This window comes from Melopsittacus undulatus, chromosome 3, assembly GCF_012275295.1.
Source record: "Melopsittacus undulatus isolate bMelUnd1 chromosome 3, bMelUnd1.mat.Z, whole genome shotgun sequence".
NCBI classification, from domain to species: domain Eukaryota; kingdom Metazoa; phylum Chordata; class Aves; order Psittaciformes; family Psittaculidae; genus Melopsittacus; species Melopsittacus undulatus.
The window spans coordinates 88,351,872-88,370,302 of record NC_047529.1 but is presented as its reverse complement, the minus strand read 5'-3'; the positions used below and the strand labels follow the sequence as shown (position 1 = coordinate 88,370,302).

At 43.2% G+C, this 18,431-nt stretch overlaps 1 protein-coding gene across 1 annotated transcript in view; it reads right to left on the bottom strand.

Annotated features, from left to right (window-relative positions):
* PGBD5 (piggyBac transposable element derived 5) overlaps nt 1-17,947 on the bottom strand; it is a 63,126-nt gene extending 45,179 nt beyond the window's left edge. The window contains exons 1-2 of the mRNA XM_034060978.1: nt 17,718-17,947; nt 17,515-17,627 (exon numbers count right to left, since the gene is read on the bottom strand). Coding sequence (XP_033916869.1) covers nt 17,515-17,627; nt 17,718-17,947 — 343 coding nt within the window. The remainder of the gene's footprint in view (nt 1-17,514; nt 17,628-17,717) is intronic.
* Between the last annotated feature and the right edge of the window lie 484 nt (nt 17,948-18,431).

Genomic DNA, 18,431 nt, shown 5'->3' with positions numbered 1-18,431 from the left:
TTTTTTGCTCTGTAAACCCTAGCCCTATCCTGCATGCTCTTGCCTACTTACAGACTGATTTTCTTAAAGGGGAAAGGTGTAAATTACTGTTTTCACATCAGGCTGGCTTATAATTTCATGATATGATGATAGAGTATATTTAGTCCATAATAAGTGACTGGAAAAGTTCCCATTTAAATAAGGGCTGTGAATTTCGACTGCTGCTCAAAGACAGAAGTGGTGCTTCCCTTTCAAACTGGCTACCCACCAAGCCAGAGCAAGTATTTCCTGACTGCAAGAACTGGGAGTCAGCTTTCCTGAATATTTTACTCTGTGACTGATAACGCTCTGCTATCTTAGGTTAATCATACCATCTATGCTTCTGGCTTATCCATGTCTCAGGCTGGCACTGGAACCTATGTCCTGTTTCCCTTTGCTGAATCCTACACATTCCCAGATTTCCCTGATTCCTTGCTGTTATCTGACCCTGATCTACCCTAAGCTACACTGCTCCCTACCCTTCTTCCTCCAGTTTTGAGACACTGCCATATTTCAAAGGTTCCTGCTCTCTTGGCATTTCACTGAAGTGACAAGATTAAGCTTATATTAGTACAAATTCTTCAAGTCTACAACTGCTGTTTCTAAGGATACGTGTTTGGAGACAAGGATTAGCTGACAGATAAAACGGATGCTCAGCGGGGTCAGTGCTGGTTAGGAGTGTGTCCAACTGTATGTTATTCAGTTGATAGTCACAGAATAAAGATCTGCACCTGTACCTGGCCACACTGTGGCTGCTTAAAAAAGAATCTTATGTCCCAACCCCCTCTGGCTCCTGGTTCCACTTAATTTCCCTTGCTCCTAAGCACTGGCGGATGTGAATTAACACTGTGCTGGCATCTATAGTCATACTTTCATACACTATTTTTCCATTAAACCCCTTCTGGCAAGGAATACCTAATTAGCAAGTGAGCACAGATCAAAGGCCACAACTGCTGGTGAAGGAGGTAAGCCACTGGAGACTTTTCTTGTTTTAAAGACATCATAATGTTAAATGAAAATGTTTCAAGTTGTCCCTGCCCCTTTTCCTACAACCCACAGTTATGAGCATGCCACACACAAACTTCCAATTGTTCTCAACATAATGTAAGAAACATTCAAAATCTTAAAAGCATGGATCCAAATTCTGTGGGCTTAAAAACAAAACACCAAAAAAATGACGTACATATTTCTGCAAGTGAGCAAAGACAGAAATGCATTCTTCTGTATAGCCCAGCCAGCCCACCAGAATCAATTTATTTTCATAGCAGATGTGAAACAACTCACATAGAGCTGCTGTTGCAAATCCCTTTCTTATGCTGGACAATCCCTGCAAGGGAGTGGCCAACATCTGTGTAGAGCATGTTGGTGTTTATCCAGCACCACAGCATCTTCTAAAAGGGAAACTATTCTCTAGATGCCTCACAGCCTCCACTTAAATAACAAATCACTGAGGGTTACTTAGGCAGGTCACTGCTCTCACATGACAAAGCTTCCTCCTCATATTGCTCCTGACATCCAAGCATCTCTGCATCTTTATCACTGAGTTTTCTAGAAAGCTGGGGCTTCCCTTCCTGCCCTCACTGAGACACTGCCTCAGTCAATGTTGATTCATCAGAAACCCCAGTGTCAAGCTGCTCTCTAGGAGAGATCAGCCTATCGCTGCTGCTCCAGTCAGGCTAACAGCATTGCAGTTCCTGCATCGGGAATGCCCATCTGTTTCCAAGCCTGCTTTTGTTTTCTGATTTGTTCTTAAGTGCTCTTTGAATGCAGAATCCCCCAGGAAAAAAGAGTATCCAGGAGCCTCAGGTTTTGATTGCTAAGTTGCTCCCCACTCTCTGGGCTCTGTGTGCAGGAATAGCAAGGCAAATACGGAACAAGAATATGTATCTCCACAGGGAGTCTCTTGCTTCCTAAGCCTTCCAGACTTAACTGCTAATGCTGGTTTTGTATTATAGACAGATCTACTTTTTTGCATTACCCTTCCACTTCCTCAGTCACCTGTTGCTGTGTTCGCAAAGGTCTCTCATTTAAGCAACACTTCTCTCCAGTAATTTCTTATTTATGTTGACCACCTCATAAAATAAAATTAAGCAAATCTCGTTCAATGCCATCAGCTTTTTCCATCATCTCTGATATAGCTCCTTTCTTCCCCACTAAGTGTGAATAGGTAGCATTTTCCCTTGCACACGAAGAACTGATTACATTCCGTCCTTAGAGCCAGATTCTACTAGGTCCTAAGTGCTATAACCCCCATTGTTGTTTTAGTGTGGACAGAAAAAAAAAAGAAAACAAACAAAAAAAAAATCCCACCTTCGAATTATTAGCAAGGCTGAGCCTGGAATTTTCGTAACCTTGTGTGATCAAAACCTCAAACCTGCTCAGCAAATTAGAGTGTTATCTATTTGGGGAAGAGAAAGAAGACAGAAAGCAGGTGAACACACTGCTTTTCATCACAGCTAAATCTGGGTCTGGCAGTACTCTGTCAGAGAGCACCCAACCACTTTACCAAAATTCCCTTTTGGGGTCTGGACTGAAATAATCTGGCAAATCTGGACAAGATGGCCACAGTCCCGCTCGCCCATATATGAGCTTCATATAACGATCTGTTCATAGGCCCTAGCACAATGGTTTCCAGGTGGGATGCCAGGGACTGCACAAGACAATCTGCTGGAAGAAAATTTTTTTTCATACTGTTAACAAATATAAAATTAATAAATAGCATTTATTTCATTTTTCTCATCCTGTATTTTTTCATGGTTTATAATTTACATAATATACTAGTACAGTGCTGCACGTATATAACTTATAAATACAAATACATAGATTGGGGGTACCTGCTCAAAAAAAATCTACATGGTAGGGGTGCATGATCAAGCATGTTAGGAGAACACTGCCCTTGGGTGTTGAGGTCTAAAACAGCTGAGCAGACACAGTTCACCCTCACTTTAGCAGAGCACTGAATTTGCACTCAAATCCTTTCAGCTTCAGCTGTACTGGTATATATATCCATACTGGTATAAAACCAGTGTAACGAGATTGCTTTGAAAAGGAGTAATTTCCCTTAGTCCTCCCAGAAAAATGCTATTGTAAGAAAAAGGGAGTGGTGGTATCAGAGATACTTTTGGATTGGTATAATAGTTTTCATCTTGCTCTACTGTGTGCTTATATCACTAAAGTAGCACCACATACATGTTTCTTTAAGCAGGTGCTTATACACTTCTCTGGATTCAAAGGATAATGTACTATATTAACATCCTTTAACACTCACTTTTGAGCTTTAATTTGCATCACTCTCAAATGAAAAGGAGGTTTAACAGCCTTGTGTTTTTCTCTAGTGGAAGGAAGTTTCCCTGAGCACAGACTCATGGTGCAGTCAACCATGCAAATTATTAATCCTATAAGGAAGACTAAGGCTGCAACATGCATAGTAGGAAGGGAGGGAAGTATCTTCTCACTATAAAAATGCTCTGTAGTCTATCCTGCAGCCCTGCTGTCTGCCCTTCAGGGCCTTGCAACTACCACTCAGTAGATTCTGAGTGGTAATTCAAACACTGGCAAGCAAACTGAAAGTAATGAACATGGGTTGTTCCTTTGATCATGGGTCTCCATACTAGTTTCTACCACTTACAACAGTAGTAACTTTGGTATCAGATCTGAGTATATAAAAATGTTCATTAAAACACAACTGCTATGTTTAGGGAGAAATCAGTCACACAAAGTCACCATGTAACAATGTCTTACAGTCAAAACAAACAGCTTGTGCTTTCAATAAACATCAAAAGGGATCTCTTTAGAAATTTTCAAAGCTACTGTCTGGGAGGTAACTGACAACTATAATTTATTCTAGGGTCTCTTAGGCCCAGTCCGGCAGAACGCTTTTGAGGCAGATACTTAGCCTTGAGCTAAGTTATCAAATTATTCTTATGCACCACTGCAGCGCTACACCATAGCCCATGCTTCTGAAAGTAAGATTATGCATGTTTCTTATCATGCATAAGAAACATGCATAAGGGTTGTTCCAAGCAAATGACATGGAGGTGTATTAGAATGTCAAGTGATGCACTCTGAAAACAAAATCCAGGAATAACTACAAATGACTGAGTAGTGAGAAATACAATAGAGTCCTTGAAGACTGAGCAGAAGAGTTGCTTAAAGACTCTGCTTAGGAAAAAAAAATAACTCTAAGTTTTTAACTTGAGTTTACAAGCTTGCTTACAAGCAAGACAAAGCAACTTACATCAGCTGTCTGGAGCAGTGGTCACAGAAAGCAAAATTTAAAATGTATCTGTATGTCTCCTTTCTTTAGGAAGCATTCAAGCTCCACCAGTATGCAGAACAGCAAGTTCAGCAAGTCTCAAAGACAAAAGCAACAGACACACCAAAACTGCTTAAACATTACATTTTGTTTTCTTTAGATATTATCACTTGGGTTTGGCCACATTCTCCTGCCTCTAGAACCAATGTCTGGGTAATACAGGGTTCCAGGGAGAGAGCCTCCCTGGAGTGAGGGAAGAGCCAGACACATGTGACCCACCTCCCCCTGGCAATATCAATGAGGGAGTATAAGGGATAATATTCCTTTAATGCTTGCCACAAAGAATGGGGCCCATTAGCCAAAAGAATTGTGCATTAGCCTCTAAAATTCCACTAGTCTCTTCTGCTAGGCAGCAGGAGCACAGATGTATTCACACCTCAATCCCAATAAAGCGCTTACTCAAAACTCCATGCCAGGGCAGCACCGACAGCCTGGAAGTGCAGCCTTCATCTAAACATAATGAAGAAGGTGGTTGATTAATCAGGGAATAAATAAACCCATAGATAAGCACTATTCCTATTGGATCCAAACCTCAGATTTTGTTGAGCTGCGTTCCTTCCAGCTTTTTCAAGCTAAGTTTGATGTTGTGGTGGGTGTGACAGTTGTTCACATATTGCATCTCCCACACAAGCAGATCTGGAACATCAGCTGTAGCGGGTGTGGGTGAGCAGCATAGTCAGGGGCATCTGGCCATCACGCTGTCATCTTTATGTGACACTATGAATGCAGGAACAGGCAGAGTCTGGTTTCACATGGCCTTGCCTCTCAACATCAAATAGCTTTGGTGGCAGGAGATGCTGCTAAAGCCCACAGGCTCTTCTCACTTCAAACATGCAGTCTAGTAAGGATTGAACTCATACAAGCAGTCTTTTAGCAAGGGTAATTCAAAAGGCTGTCACCCCCATCAGCAATTTTACATAAGGTAGATGAGAACTCAGTACCTGAAGACCTTTACCTTTTCCTCCCATGGGAATGGACCTGTGCACAAAGGGCAGAGCAAAACTGCAAAAAGCCTGGCTTACTAAGCAGCAAAATTTGGACAATGAACCCCTGCTCCAGGCTACCTGCACCTTTAACAGGAAAATGAAAACATGTTGCCCAGCAGAGCCCAAAAGAATAAAAAAAGAGGAAGCTTCATAATGACTACGGACATGATGTTAAAATGTGAAGTATCAGTAGGATTTATATTAAGATGTAAGAGAAACATTCATTTTTGTGGCAGCAAAGGATTCTAGGAGGCAGAATACAATTAGAGAAATGAAATGCTGTAGCAGAGAAGAGGAGGTTAGGAAAAGGTTACAGTGTAGATTAAAAGGATTCAGTAGGAACTAAAAGCTTGAAAGTAAAGTTTTGAACAGCTTTTGTTATACCTGTTTCTCACTCCTTTTCTGATTAAAATATTGTGCTGAAGCATTTTCCCTTTAGCTGCCCATTTCAGCTTAAAAACGAAAGAATCCCATCTCCCTTTTATCTTAGAAACAAAGCTGACGTTAGAGCAATTGGTAGTGCACTGCTCAATGTCAAGCTGCTCCAGGTCAATACTCAGACCCCTTCCGAGTCAACCTTTCCGCAAAAGACCTAAAGAAAAGGCACAGTTTGTGTTTTAACACTTCACTCACCCACCTGCTGTATCTGCCCATAAAATGTTATCAAATTTTTCTGCTTCAGTACACAATACAAATGGCTGCTTTTAGAAAGAAACTAATGCTCACTTAGTTTCTTCCCATTGATTCAGGGGATGATAGCCAACAGCCAGGAAGGAAAAAAAAAAAAGAGTTTAAAACCTAGTATGATATCAACAACATTAACAGTATCAAGCCCATTTCACATTCCTACAATTTTATATTTGGTACCCCCTTTGTCAGTACCAATTAAAAAATATCCATCGCTGACTATTTTACACCCACCATCTGTCCCAGAAAGCAAATAGGTGCTTGCACTGTAATTTGCACTTAACAGAACTCAAGAGGGTTTGTATCTATCCCAGTTCAGTGGGATTGTAGGATTAGGTACTTCTGGCTATACCCTTATCCCTTAGCTTTGTGTTAACCTCTTAACACAAAACTGGGCTTTGCACAGAAAAATCCAAAATGCTCTATAACATAAAATGGGGATGAAGGGAAAGAAGGAAAAAGTGAGGACAGGGTAGTTTTCAGGGGAAAGAGCTTCATGATAATGTAGGTGCGCTTCAGCTGTCAGGGCAAGGATTTTGTTTTCATTTTCAAGGCCACAAATGAGGTTCATAAGAGAACACATTCCATGAGTCCGAGGTCAGGACAACACAGACTGCAATACCTGTGGCAGAGACAAAGACATTAAAAAAAAAAAACACAACAAAAAACAAACAAAAAAATCAAGTCTTGCAGTTTAGTATATAGTTTTGTTTCTAATCCATAAATACTGGGAGCCCCATAACAAGAACCTAAGTGAATCCAAGTTCAAGGTAACACATCAAGCTGAGAAAATAAAGACTTTCAAAGAGAAATAAGAGACTTGGTGACTTTAAACTTGTTACTGTGATCTCAATACTCCTCAAAGACTGAATAGATTTTGGAGGAGAGACTAACCAAGGACATCAAGACAAATGCAGAGCATTTGCATCATAGGTCACCTAAGAATAATTTTTAGTAAGTAAGCTTCTAAGATATTACTTACAAGATAGTTGAATTTATCTGTGCTGTTTCTAGCTAGGTACTTGTTAACTGGCATCGACAGGGATGAGTAACAGTATTACTGTCTTCTCTTTACCCACATCTTTAACTGAGAGAGGAGCTGGCTGGATGAAGGCAGGTGACTATGGGAAAGCGATAGTTAAATTTTTTACTAGAATATGCAACTACAACTGAGTATATGATTAAGACACTAACAGGCAATGCTGAACTGACCATCCTGATAGATAGTAACTGTATTTGTTGGCCAAAATGAATCTTACAGACCAATAATTAAAGTTTTTTTTTTCTCTAATTATCTGCTCAAATCAGAAACAGTCTCTTATTCTGCAGAGAAGTGATGCACTGCTGACTCCTGACCAGTTATTTTCTAGGCAGCATTAGGCAGGTTTTTTAGTTATCTTCCATGAAGATAGTGGCATATTAGTACCTTTGATCAAGGAACTGTAAGAACTCATTTGGAACCTGGTGAACTTTGCCAACAAAGAGTTGATCCAAAGCTGAGAAAGACATAGAACTACTACTAGAAGAAGCAGGGGTGCATTCTTTCAAGGGAAGATCGTGAAGAAACCTGTACTTTCTAATATTTAGCCTAGGATGAAGAATCTCAAATATACTTCAATATCAGGAAAAGACCAAAGTGCCAATTTTGCAATGCTCACAAGAAAGTGAAGAAACAGCCTTCTGATACCCAGGCCATAAACTGGAGAAACATGGAGTAGAAATTCTGTTATCCTTTCTTGTACCTTGGTGCATGACCATCAGTTATTGTAGGCATCTGGCCTGTTCCAGATCTGTGCATGTCTTCCTTCATGTATCCACCCTCATTATCTACAGAGGTATGTTTTGTGATTGGATTCAGCTGTGAGGGGACTCCTCATACCTCAAAGAGACATGGGCAAAGGCAAGTACAAAGCTAGGCACTACTAGGTGCCTTCAAAATGTAGTAATGGGCCACTATCCTCATTCAGCACACACACTGAGTTCCGGTCTACTACAAAAGGTTAGCACCACTTGTTTTTAGGTTTCCAGTGACACATCTCATGTCTTTCACAGTATTGCACTGTCTGCCTGAGGGTTTCTATCATGTCTGATTTAATTATCCATCAAGTCAATTTATATCTGTTATTCCTTATATTCAGTTTTCAGAGCATATAAGGCAGATAATTCCCTTTCTTATAGTACACTTTACTTATCTACATGGCTTAAAAACAGAATACTGAAAGATGTCTGGTTAGTAGATTTTCTGCTTTTCAGTCTCTTTACATTTGACTTATTTGCTTCTCACATGGATTGGTGACCCAAACTCTCCTAAATGGCAAGCCAGTCTCATCGCCAAGTCTTGTATACTCTGTTTAAATATCTGGGAAGGACGTTTGCCTTTTCACAACAACATGACACTGAGTCACAATTGTCTGCTGTTCAGCTTCAACCTCCAGTTCCTTTTCCACCTAAACAGTTCTTCCACTTCCCCTCTTTTTTCCACTTCTGCTGTTAGTCACTGCTGTCTTCACACTAAGCAATTCTCTCTCGCACCATGCTGTCCATCCTCCCCCCGGCTATTTCAGGCTGTCAGTAACCTTGCAAATTCTCAGCCTGTCCTACTACATACAGTCACTCCCAACTTCATGTTATCTAAAAGTTTAATAAACAAATTCAGTAAATGCACCTCCATTCAGGAAGGTGGTTTCAAATTCTCATTAAATTTTAAATAAATAAATATATACATAAAATTCTTCCATCAGAATATTTATCTTGTGCTAGATTGTCATGCACCACATTTTAGGAGATCCTGAGCCAGACCTTATCAAAATCCAGTGGAGACAAGACAGACAGTTGTAGTAATGACAATTTTACTGAGAACACCTGACAGGGACTAGATGGTATTTATTGTCAGATATTTCTACATCTACCTGGTTCTCCCACCTATGAATTTCAATATCCACAAACTTTGTTGCAACAGATGTAACATAGTGTAAGGAAGAACATGTAACTCAGAGTTAGTAACGCAGAGATGATTCCCTACCTCAAGAATTTGCCTCCAAAAACAAGGAAAGTATAGAAAACAAGGAGGCAAGTCTGATGGGGAACACTGTGACTGTGGTGGGCCAGGCTGTAGCTTGTCCTGCTCTGCCCAGGCACACATCCTGACATGACCTCAGCTTGTCTCCAGGGAGGTGGCCCATAACAGGGGCTGCCTCATCACCCTCAGCTGCAACTGTACTGGCTGGGGCAGTAGGACAAGCCCTGCTCTGATGGACCTCATGGGCAGCCCCCATGCCTCGCAGGGCACAGACAGGGGATGGCTGTAGAGGTCTGACAAGCTGGTTTATACCATCTCTGATGTCAGTTTAAGTGTGAGCCATTACCCAACAGTACAGAAGCAAATGAAGAAAGGCCTTTTATGAGGGGGTAATTCCTTATTTATCAAGTATAACCCTGTCAAGTGGAAAGAACAGGATGTCATTCAGCCCAAAACCCATCACACTTTCCCCAGTGAGAGAGATTCGTGATATGTTTAAAGGCGCCTCCTTTCTTTACCATTAAAGGAAAGGATTTGCAGCAATTTACAGCAACATTTGCAGCAATGTTAGCACCATGAAAATAGCTACAGATCACTCAATGCAGTCAATGTGTTTGTGCCTAATTTCTTTTAATCTCAAAGCCAGCAACAAAGGGGAGTTAGCGCAGTTCAAGTGTAAGTATTCAGACGCTGTATTTTACTTCACCTCAAACCAACCAACTACATAACAGGACAAGTTCGTAAGTAAGGAATAACTACGATGACAAAGAAATGAAGAAAAGTCTTCAATTTATGAAGGTCTTATTTAGTGATGCCATTCAGGAATACAGTCCAGCAAGCTAGAAGCCCTTTGAAAGGCTACATAAATTTTTATCCACATATGTATTTGTATCCATAATACAATATATCCAGCATGACAGATGTAAGAGCATCTTATATTTTTGAAGATCATCTTGGGAATCCATCACCCCAAACCAAAGGTGGTTCATTTTCACTAGACCACTGCAGCAAGAGAAGGTCTACGAACTACCACCCTGCCACCTCCTGCCTTGCAGTCCAGTTCCACTGTTATCTCTGCACTGGAACAGAATAAGTAAGACTAGATCCCCATCCTAAATGCCATAACCTGCATGCATAAGTGCATACATATATGAGTTTCAATGCATATAACCTCTTCAGAGTGCACGAATTGACAAGATTACCATTGCTGAGCCCTGTATCAGCAGGGTGCATCCATCAGCAGACAACACTCTAACAACAATGGGAATAGCCGTACGCGCACAGCTACTCCCGACCCCAGTCTGCACACCTACAAGTGCTACCCCACCGGGAAGTTAGCCAGCATCACCTTTCAAAAAAAGCACAGATGACTGTATGCACTGGAGTCAGACTTTCCACAACTGAATTTCGTAAGCAACTTTAAAAAAGAAAGATATTCTCATTTTTTTTGCTTCAATTTAATCATTCATACACACCCACCTCTCTGCCATATGCAATCAGAAATGAATCACAGTTATAACAGCAGCTGCTTTAAGTCTTTTTTTCTGCTTTTTTTTCTTCACTAGAAATAACATTTCCATTTGTGCCCACTGATGGACTCGCTGTATCTTTTATCTCAGCCCAGTAATCTTCCTGTCCAAAACACAGCTAACTCCACCCATCCTTCCAGACATACACAATATTCTTTGCTTCTGTGTCTTCTGCATATCCTTCTCTGGCATGATTTTTGCATCCTTACAGTGTGCCCGATTGACCACACTTCAAAGTCTGCCCAGTTTTCAACTTCAGTTACAGCTTTGTATCGCTTGCTGAATAGAAGTTCTTTGTCCTTAATGGCAAATACAGCTTGTCAGTACAGGTCATGTGAACCCCTCATATTGTCTGAGCAAGCAGGATAAAAAGCATGCTTTCTATCATGTACCCTTAATACCAATTGTCTTCACAGAAAAAACAGGAGATAATCCAGGAGTAATTTATAGATACAGAATAAGCTAAGGAGCCTCTCAGCCTATTTCCCTGTAGTCCCACCTTCAAGGAGCCCTTGCTTCATTTTTAAAAGACCCACTCAGTTATGTCTGTTCATTTTCAAATAGCACTAGTGACTGATTAACATTCTGTTCTTACGGAATATGAAGTGGGAGCTTCGATAAGCTCCTAGAAAGGATGCCTTGCCACAAGGAAGCAAGATGTCAGATGCTAGTATCCTCATGCATTTGACTCAGCCATGCATTCTCAAGTCCATCTGTTCTGTTTTCTAATAACGTGCCCAATTTTTGGCAGTATTCGGAAGGATGAGGCACTTTCAGCATTATATCCCACTAACCTTTAGGTAAAATGTGTAGCTGTATCCATTACTACTTCCCTTTGAGACACACTTTGTATTTCTAGGCTGCTAAATCCATCCACTCCAAAATTTTGGAAGCTTGAGCATTGGAGGGAAACAAAACACCTATATGAACAAGCACACCTAAGAGAAATTTCCAACTTCATGTAAGTCTATGGCATCTAGGACAGCTTCCTGGGACCTAGCAGTCTATACAGAATTAGCAAGTGAACTCCACTATTAGCATTCTCATTAAACTCGGCAGAGAGGCTTACTTCCTTTCCCGGTTGACTTAAAAGTATGCAGACAAGGAAATTGTTTGCTGTGAGGTTCACAAAAGGATATGAGTAGCTATAGGAGCTAATTCACTTATTTTAAATGACCTTATCAGTAGATGTAAGGGGAAGAGACTCATTTTATACAGTAACAGATATAGGAGTAAATATGCTTTTTCCCCTGTAAAAGGCTAGACAGTATCTATAGAGGAGACTTTGATCTGCAGTGCTTATAGACTTTCATGTCTCAAGTATTGACCAAAACTGGTACTCTGTATAAAAGCAGAGAACAACCTTCCCCCACTAGGTTATTCCCCAAATGCATACTTAATAACAGAGATATGGGCAAAAGAAGGAAGGGAACACAGATAGTCAAGTTGCACTAAATTTTATAATCAGTAAGGCTGTCATGTCACACACTTGATGCACTTCAGTGATGATGTAAGCAGGAAAATGTGCTCTAAACCCAGTGAAACCACCTGAAAAGCACATTTAGCTTTCATAAGGCATATAAGATATTAAGCCTTTGCATAATTCATTTATTTAGCAAAACTTCAAGCCTTAAAATCCTATAAAGACTCTGCAAAGTAGTAATGTACACCTTTGTGACATGTATTTATAGTATCTTCCTGGAAGTGTTGTGATGCTGTCATTGTAATTTCTACTTAGAATGCAAGAATAGATTATGTAGATACACTTGTTTTTTTCCCAGTATTTTCTGTGGTTATGCAAGTAAAAAGCAGCTAAAGTCTCTGATTACATAAATAAGCAAAAGCAAGTCACATCAGTGGCACTTCATCCAGTGATCACAGTCAGAGAATTTGGCCCAGTTATTTCTGAAGGAGAATCTGCCATAAGCAACTAAGTAGCTTTTATAGCTTTTCCTCCACCTCCAAATATTTAAATATTGACCTCAATCTAATAGGACTAAAGCCTTCAGCTTCCATTGGTCCAAGATCATCAGTACTGTCAGACGGTGATATGTATATGCCCTCTTTTATGGCCCAGCCTGACCCAAGAGCTCTGCCTCCAGGCTCCTTGCTGCTGGAATGCCACCTTCCCATCCACCTGTCCATACTCTTGGGGAGAATATGCACACTGGATCTCCCATTGCATCCTGCTAAGACTTGCCACAACTCTCTGACCAGTTACAATTATAGCCATGCAGGTAACAGCTGAAAGCTTTTCTCCCCTTACCTGTACCATTCTTCTCCTTTGATTCTTTAACTGAATTGTTTACCTCTACTAAAACTACTCAAACACAGGTCAAATTAACAACTCCATGCTATATCAATATATATTGTACCATTAGATTCACTGGTGACTAACTTGGAGGAATTAAATTCATTTTCTTTATTTAACATTCATAAAGTAACAACACAACTGAAAAATACAATCCAGAGTGATGTCTTACCAGCTTACATGCAAACAGACACTTGTGATTAAACACAAGAAAAACCCTTTCTACTGTGATGGTAGTCACAACCTAGCATTTAGAGGTGTGCCTTGCTTCCCTGACTTTAGCTGGAACATGCAGGGTGATTTCATCTGTCACTGTATGCCCTCACTTGTGCAGAAGACCATCTCTCCTGTGGCAGCCATGACAGAATATATGGCTGTTTCCCATATCCTGGTCTTTCTGGAAATTAACATTCCCTCTAAAAAAAAAAAGAAAAGTTAAAAAAAATTAAAAACTACTTTATATATTCATTTAAACCTCTTCAAGGTGACAAGGGGAGCCTGGTTGCTAGACATGGCCTATGCAACTTCTCCCTGAGAGCACCTTCTTCAAAGATGGTAACTTAGGACAAACAGTGTTTTAGAGAACTACTCTGGAAATCCATAAAAAGCTAGCTACACTCTCCAAATGCAAGTTGAAGATCAGTTGCTATGCTCTTTCAGCATGGCACATTCTTAACATTTTGTCTTCAGGTCTAGACTTAAGAACAGCATTCAGAAGGTGTAGAAAATGAAGAAAACAGTAGCACTGATTGGCTGTAATTCTGAGGACTTCAGCACTAACTTTTGCTCAGAGCACCATTATTGCTGCCACCCTAAAGCATTATCCTTAATAAGAAGTGCCCTTACACTTGAGGCCCAGCTTTCTGGTCACTGAACTATATTGATATAGGAAGGACCCAGGAAGGGAACACCAGCTACCCCAATTCAGGAACATGTAGCTACAGCAATACCAGGATATTTGTACCTTCTAACACCCTGCATGAGGAACAACCAGAACCAAAGGCACCTTCACCTATTACAGAACATTTCCTGGCCAGATTACTGAGCTAGCAAGGGTCACTCAGATCCACCCCACTCATGAAGAGAAGAAGAGCATGCCACTGGCACTTACTAGCTTGCCACTAAAAGTAGTAATTGTTGCTCTATTTCAATTATGCTTTCCTTTTCCTAGCAGCAGTTTGTTCTCTTATTCTTTCTGCACTTCCACAACTGCATCTGTCCTGCCCTCAGAGATGAAGGAAAGCCAGGAGTCCCAGCTATCCCTCCTTTTACAATTAAAGTACTATTTGGAAAGAGGTCAGACCTTTCCTAGAAGCCTACCTATACGTAGGTTCGCTTCCCATCAAATCAATTCTGCTTTCCCTTCACAGAGAGACTGGGAGAGAATGAGAAGGTAGATGCCAAAACATGCCTGGATCTAGTATTTGATCATAAATGCTATCATCTTTTTCAACACATGCTGACCTACCCACACACCTGCTTTAGCCAGACAGTCTTTGTGAAGGGAGGGCATTTCAGCAACTGTTTCCAAGACCTCCTATCCGCTATTCATATCTCAGTACCTCAAAACGTGCATTGCTGCTTTCATATTTGTAACAGGTACTTGTTTCTTCAACCCGTTTTAACCAGAACTACTCGGTGCCACTAGTTATAGTTTAAAAATCAGGGCATCACAATATGGTTCAGATTTTTCTCAGCAACTAAAAAGAATAACTTCACACACACACACAGAGTAGCTCAACTGGAAGCAACACACAGTGCCAGCAAGCCATCTGTTCTAACCTCTGTGTTAAAGTTAACAGCTATTTCGGATTTCCACAAAGGAAGTCAGCTAAACCTATTAATGTTGTGCCTCATACCATCATCCCCATCCCTCAGGCAGTCTAAGCACCCACTATTTTCATTAAATGGAACAGAAACGACCGCATTGGAGATCCTGAGGAAGGGGCAGAAAACAAAAATTACAGACACACAGTAGTGTTGTGCAGCAATACCATCCAGCCGCTTCTCTCCTGACACAGAAGTTACTCCAGGCCCTTTCCAGTTTGTCAGAACCTGCTACACAGCCAAGGCAGGGGGCACCAGGAACACATGCAGTGACTAACTTCAGATTGAGGACATACTGAACCATCTAACGCTGCCAACAACACACAGCACTCCTGGGACTCTACTATACTTTTTGAGATGAAGTACCAGTTAGCCTGCCTGTGCTCAAGACTAATCCTAGGAATGGCTACAATACTTTTCAAGCCATCAATTTAATATCAAGAGAGGGAATGGCAGTATTAAGTAACTTACAAGAAAAAAAAAGGGATAGAATTTTCTACTTGTAGTTAAAAAAGCCACAAGAGTTTCATAAGTGGCTCTTCAATTTTTTTCTTTCCCTTAGGAGTTTTAGCTCATTCTCATTAACTAACCTGAACCTCTTCATGCTACGTGCCTTCCCTTTCATGAAGGGGCAGTCTCCTAAACCCAAAAGCTTGACACTAAGCTTGATCCTAGTTTAATTCAATGATTTATTTCCAGCACTGACATAGCTAAAGTCTCATGGAACTTCAGTTCACAAGGATATTTGTCTTCTGGCATCAGATGATGTCAAGTACTTGCCACTATAATTCTGCTCTCTCTGAAGTTTTGGTGCTAACCAAAGACAAGCTTTATCCTAGTCTTGTGTGAAAACCTCTTCCTTTAAGCTCAGAACCTAGAAATAAAGGATTCTTATATCAAACACATTTGAACCGAGAACACAGTTTTGTAGTGCTCTGTGCCTGATCCTGCATTTCTTATTTGTACTCCAGTGACTAAAAGATGTGCTGTCACTGCAAGGGACAGCTGTCTTCACCTCAGCAGACACCCCTTCCTCATCAGGTGTGGATCCAAACTTTTGGGTCAGAGCAGTGTCCAATGAAGCAACAATGGTGCCAGCACAAGTATGCCTAGCATGACCCCAATTACGACATATGAATGGTCTAAAACTGGTCAATCAAAACCAGTATTATAAGAGCTTAGTTATACACAATGCACTAGTTTCCATTGCTTGGAATTTCAGTAGTCAAAATATACCGCAGATACACATTTCACACATATCAAATCAAATCACAGCATGCAGCATCTATCATCATCAACAGAATGAAAGGGCAGCAGCAACCTCTTCTCTGTCTATTAGTAGAAGGAAATATTCACAGTAATACCCATATACCTTCCTCAAGAGACATCTGCATCTATTTCTGACAATCATAAATCACACTTCTTTATTTCAAAGGAAATATGAATTCTTGAATTAATAGGTCATCAACTTAATTCTTTTCCAAACCAGATCCTAATCCCACGTCTGCTTATGTTAAAATGGGTATTACTATAAAGTAACTGTATGAAAAAATAAGCCAGCAAAGGCAGAGAAATTAAGTGATAATTGATGCTGAAACAGCATCACACCATGAAGCCTATGGCTCATGATATCAGATATGCTTATGAATTACAATCATCAATAAAACTTGGGAGTTCTTTAAGAAGGCACATCAGCTTTATATTCAAACATTTTACAAGTTCTAGCTGTTTCTACAGGTAGATGCATTTTCTATTTGTCAGAAGCATAACAGAACTTTCCCTGGCCTCCAGTGCTCGCTCCACCTTACTCCCCCCCCCCCCCCAGGCTGCTTCCTCAGATAGGTTTGTGCCTGTCCCATTGCACAAATTTCAGCAGGCTATTCCAAGTGTACAGGCACTGTTCTGCATTTACCTTTTAGCAGCAAAGTGAGGGAATTAAACACTATGAAAAAAACAGTGATGACAGGTGACCTTAGGACAAGCAAACTATCAGCTCAGTTGATGATGACAGCAATCATCACATCCTGTTCTGTGGTCCAAATGTTTCATTCCACATCCCAGCTCTTCATAACTATTAATTGTTTTTTGCCAAGCCTTGCTGCTACACACTCAACTTGGATACTGAGGCCTGCAGACAGATAAGTTATAAAGGATCCCTAGGCAACCCAGTGGTGCAACTTGTCACGCAAGGCAGTCCAAGGAGATCTCAGTGCTGTGCACTGCTGCTGTAGGTCACGTCATGTCATTTCACCACTATCTTGGTATTCACTCTGGACAAAAGCCACACAAGAAGGGTTAAGGTTAAGGACGGCTGCACAGTAAGCTCTGCAGCCAGAGGGAACTCCAGCTCCATTCCCAGAGCCCTTCTGCACACCGCACGGCAACTCAGGGCACCCGCAATGCACAGACCAGGGAAGAAGAGCCACCGGCCACCCCAGAGCATGGCCGAGCTGGGGACCTGCCCTCCGGGAAGAGCCTGCCCGAATCCCGCGGGGATCCCGTCGTTGCTGCCGCTCGGGACACCGCTACGACGCCGGTGTGGCTGTGACTAAGCACACACGGCCTCCCCTTGCCCTCCAGCGCACTGCCTCGGCAAGGCTTTCCCCACACCAGCGGCCTGACACCGCTCCCGGGAAGCAGCGGGCGGGAGGCACCTGCCACCCGACTCCCCTCCAAGGCCGAGCACCAGCCTAGGCCGACAGCCGGGCGCACAGGGGCTTCCCTGCCTGGCGCGGCGCTCCAGGGACTCCTCACGGGCATCCCCGTTCTCTAGAGCCGCCCGGGCCCACCGCCCCTGCCCCGTCAGCCCGCCCCCCGCGTACCACTGCCATCCTTGAAGTGAGGGGGTGGGACATCTCGCAGCGACCGGGTCCAGCCCCCCTTCTCCGCTTCCTCCTCCTCCTCCTCCATTAGGCCGGGGCCGCCCGGGACGGCGCTGCTGCCGCTGCCGCCCTGCCGCTGCCGCCGCCGCTCCGCCGGGGTGGCCACCGCCCGAGGGGCGCGGCGCCGGGCCACCCTGCCCCGCGGGCTCAGCCCCTCCGGGCGCCCCTCGTCCTCCTCGTCGTCGTCCTCGTCCTGGGAGGAGGCGGCGGAGCGGGAGTCGGCCGAGGTACTGTAGAAGGGGTTCCCGCTGCTGTCCTGGCCTGACTCCCCGAAGACGTCGTCGGAGATCTGCAGGCTCTCGTAGCGGGAACGGGCCGCCTCCAACAGTGACAGCGCCTTCCTCCGCGCCGGCCCGCCGCCGCCCTCCGCCATCATCTCGGCCGCCGCCAGCAGCCGCCCGCGCTCCCCTTGGCCCGGCTCGGCGGGGTCCTGCGGCCGCAGGCAGCAGCCCAGCAGCAGGAGCGGCTCGGACACGGAGGTCGGCAGGCAGGGAGTGTGGGGCGCCCCACCACCGTCGGGGCTGAGCCCTGCCTCCCGCTCCCGCCCGCACCACCCGCCCCTGTGTGTGTGCAGGGACATGGGGGGAAGGAGCCAGCTCAACATCTCCAAGTACCACATCCAGCCAATTACCGCGGCAGTCCGCGCCCGGGAGGTGGGGTTATATGGGCGCCGCGGGCCAGCGCGGACCGCCCACCGCCCGCCCTGCCGCCCGCCGCCGCTCCGCCCATTTAAAACCACAGTGCCGGCTACGGCGAGGCCGCCGCTGCGCGAGGCCGCCGGAAGGGGGGTCCCTGCGCCGCTACCGGCCTCGGCCCCGGGTACTTGTCCTGGCCCTTGCCCTGCCCCCTTGACCCAA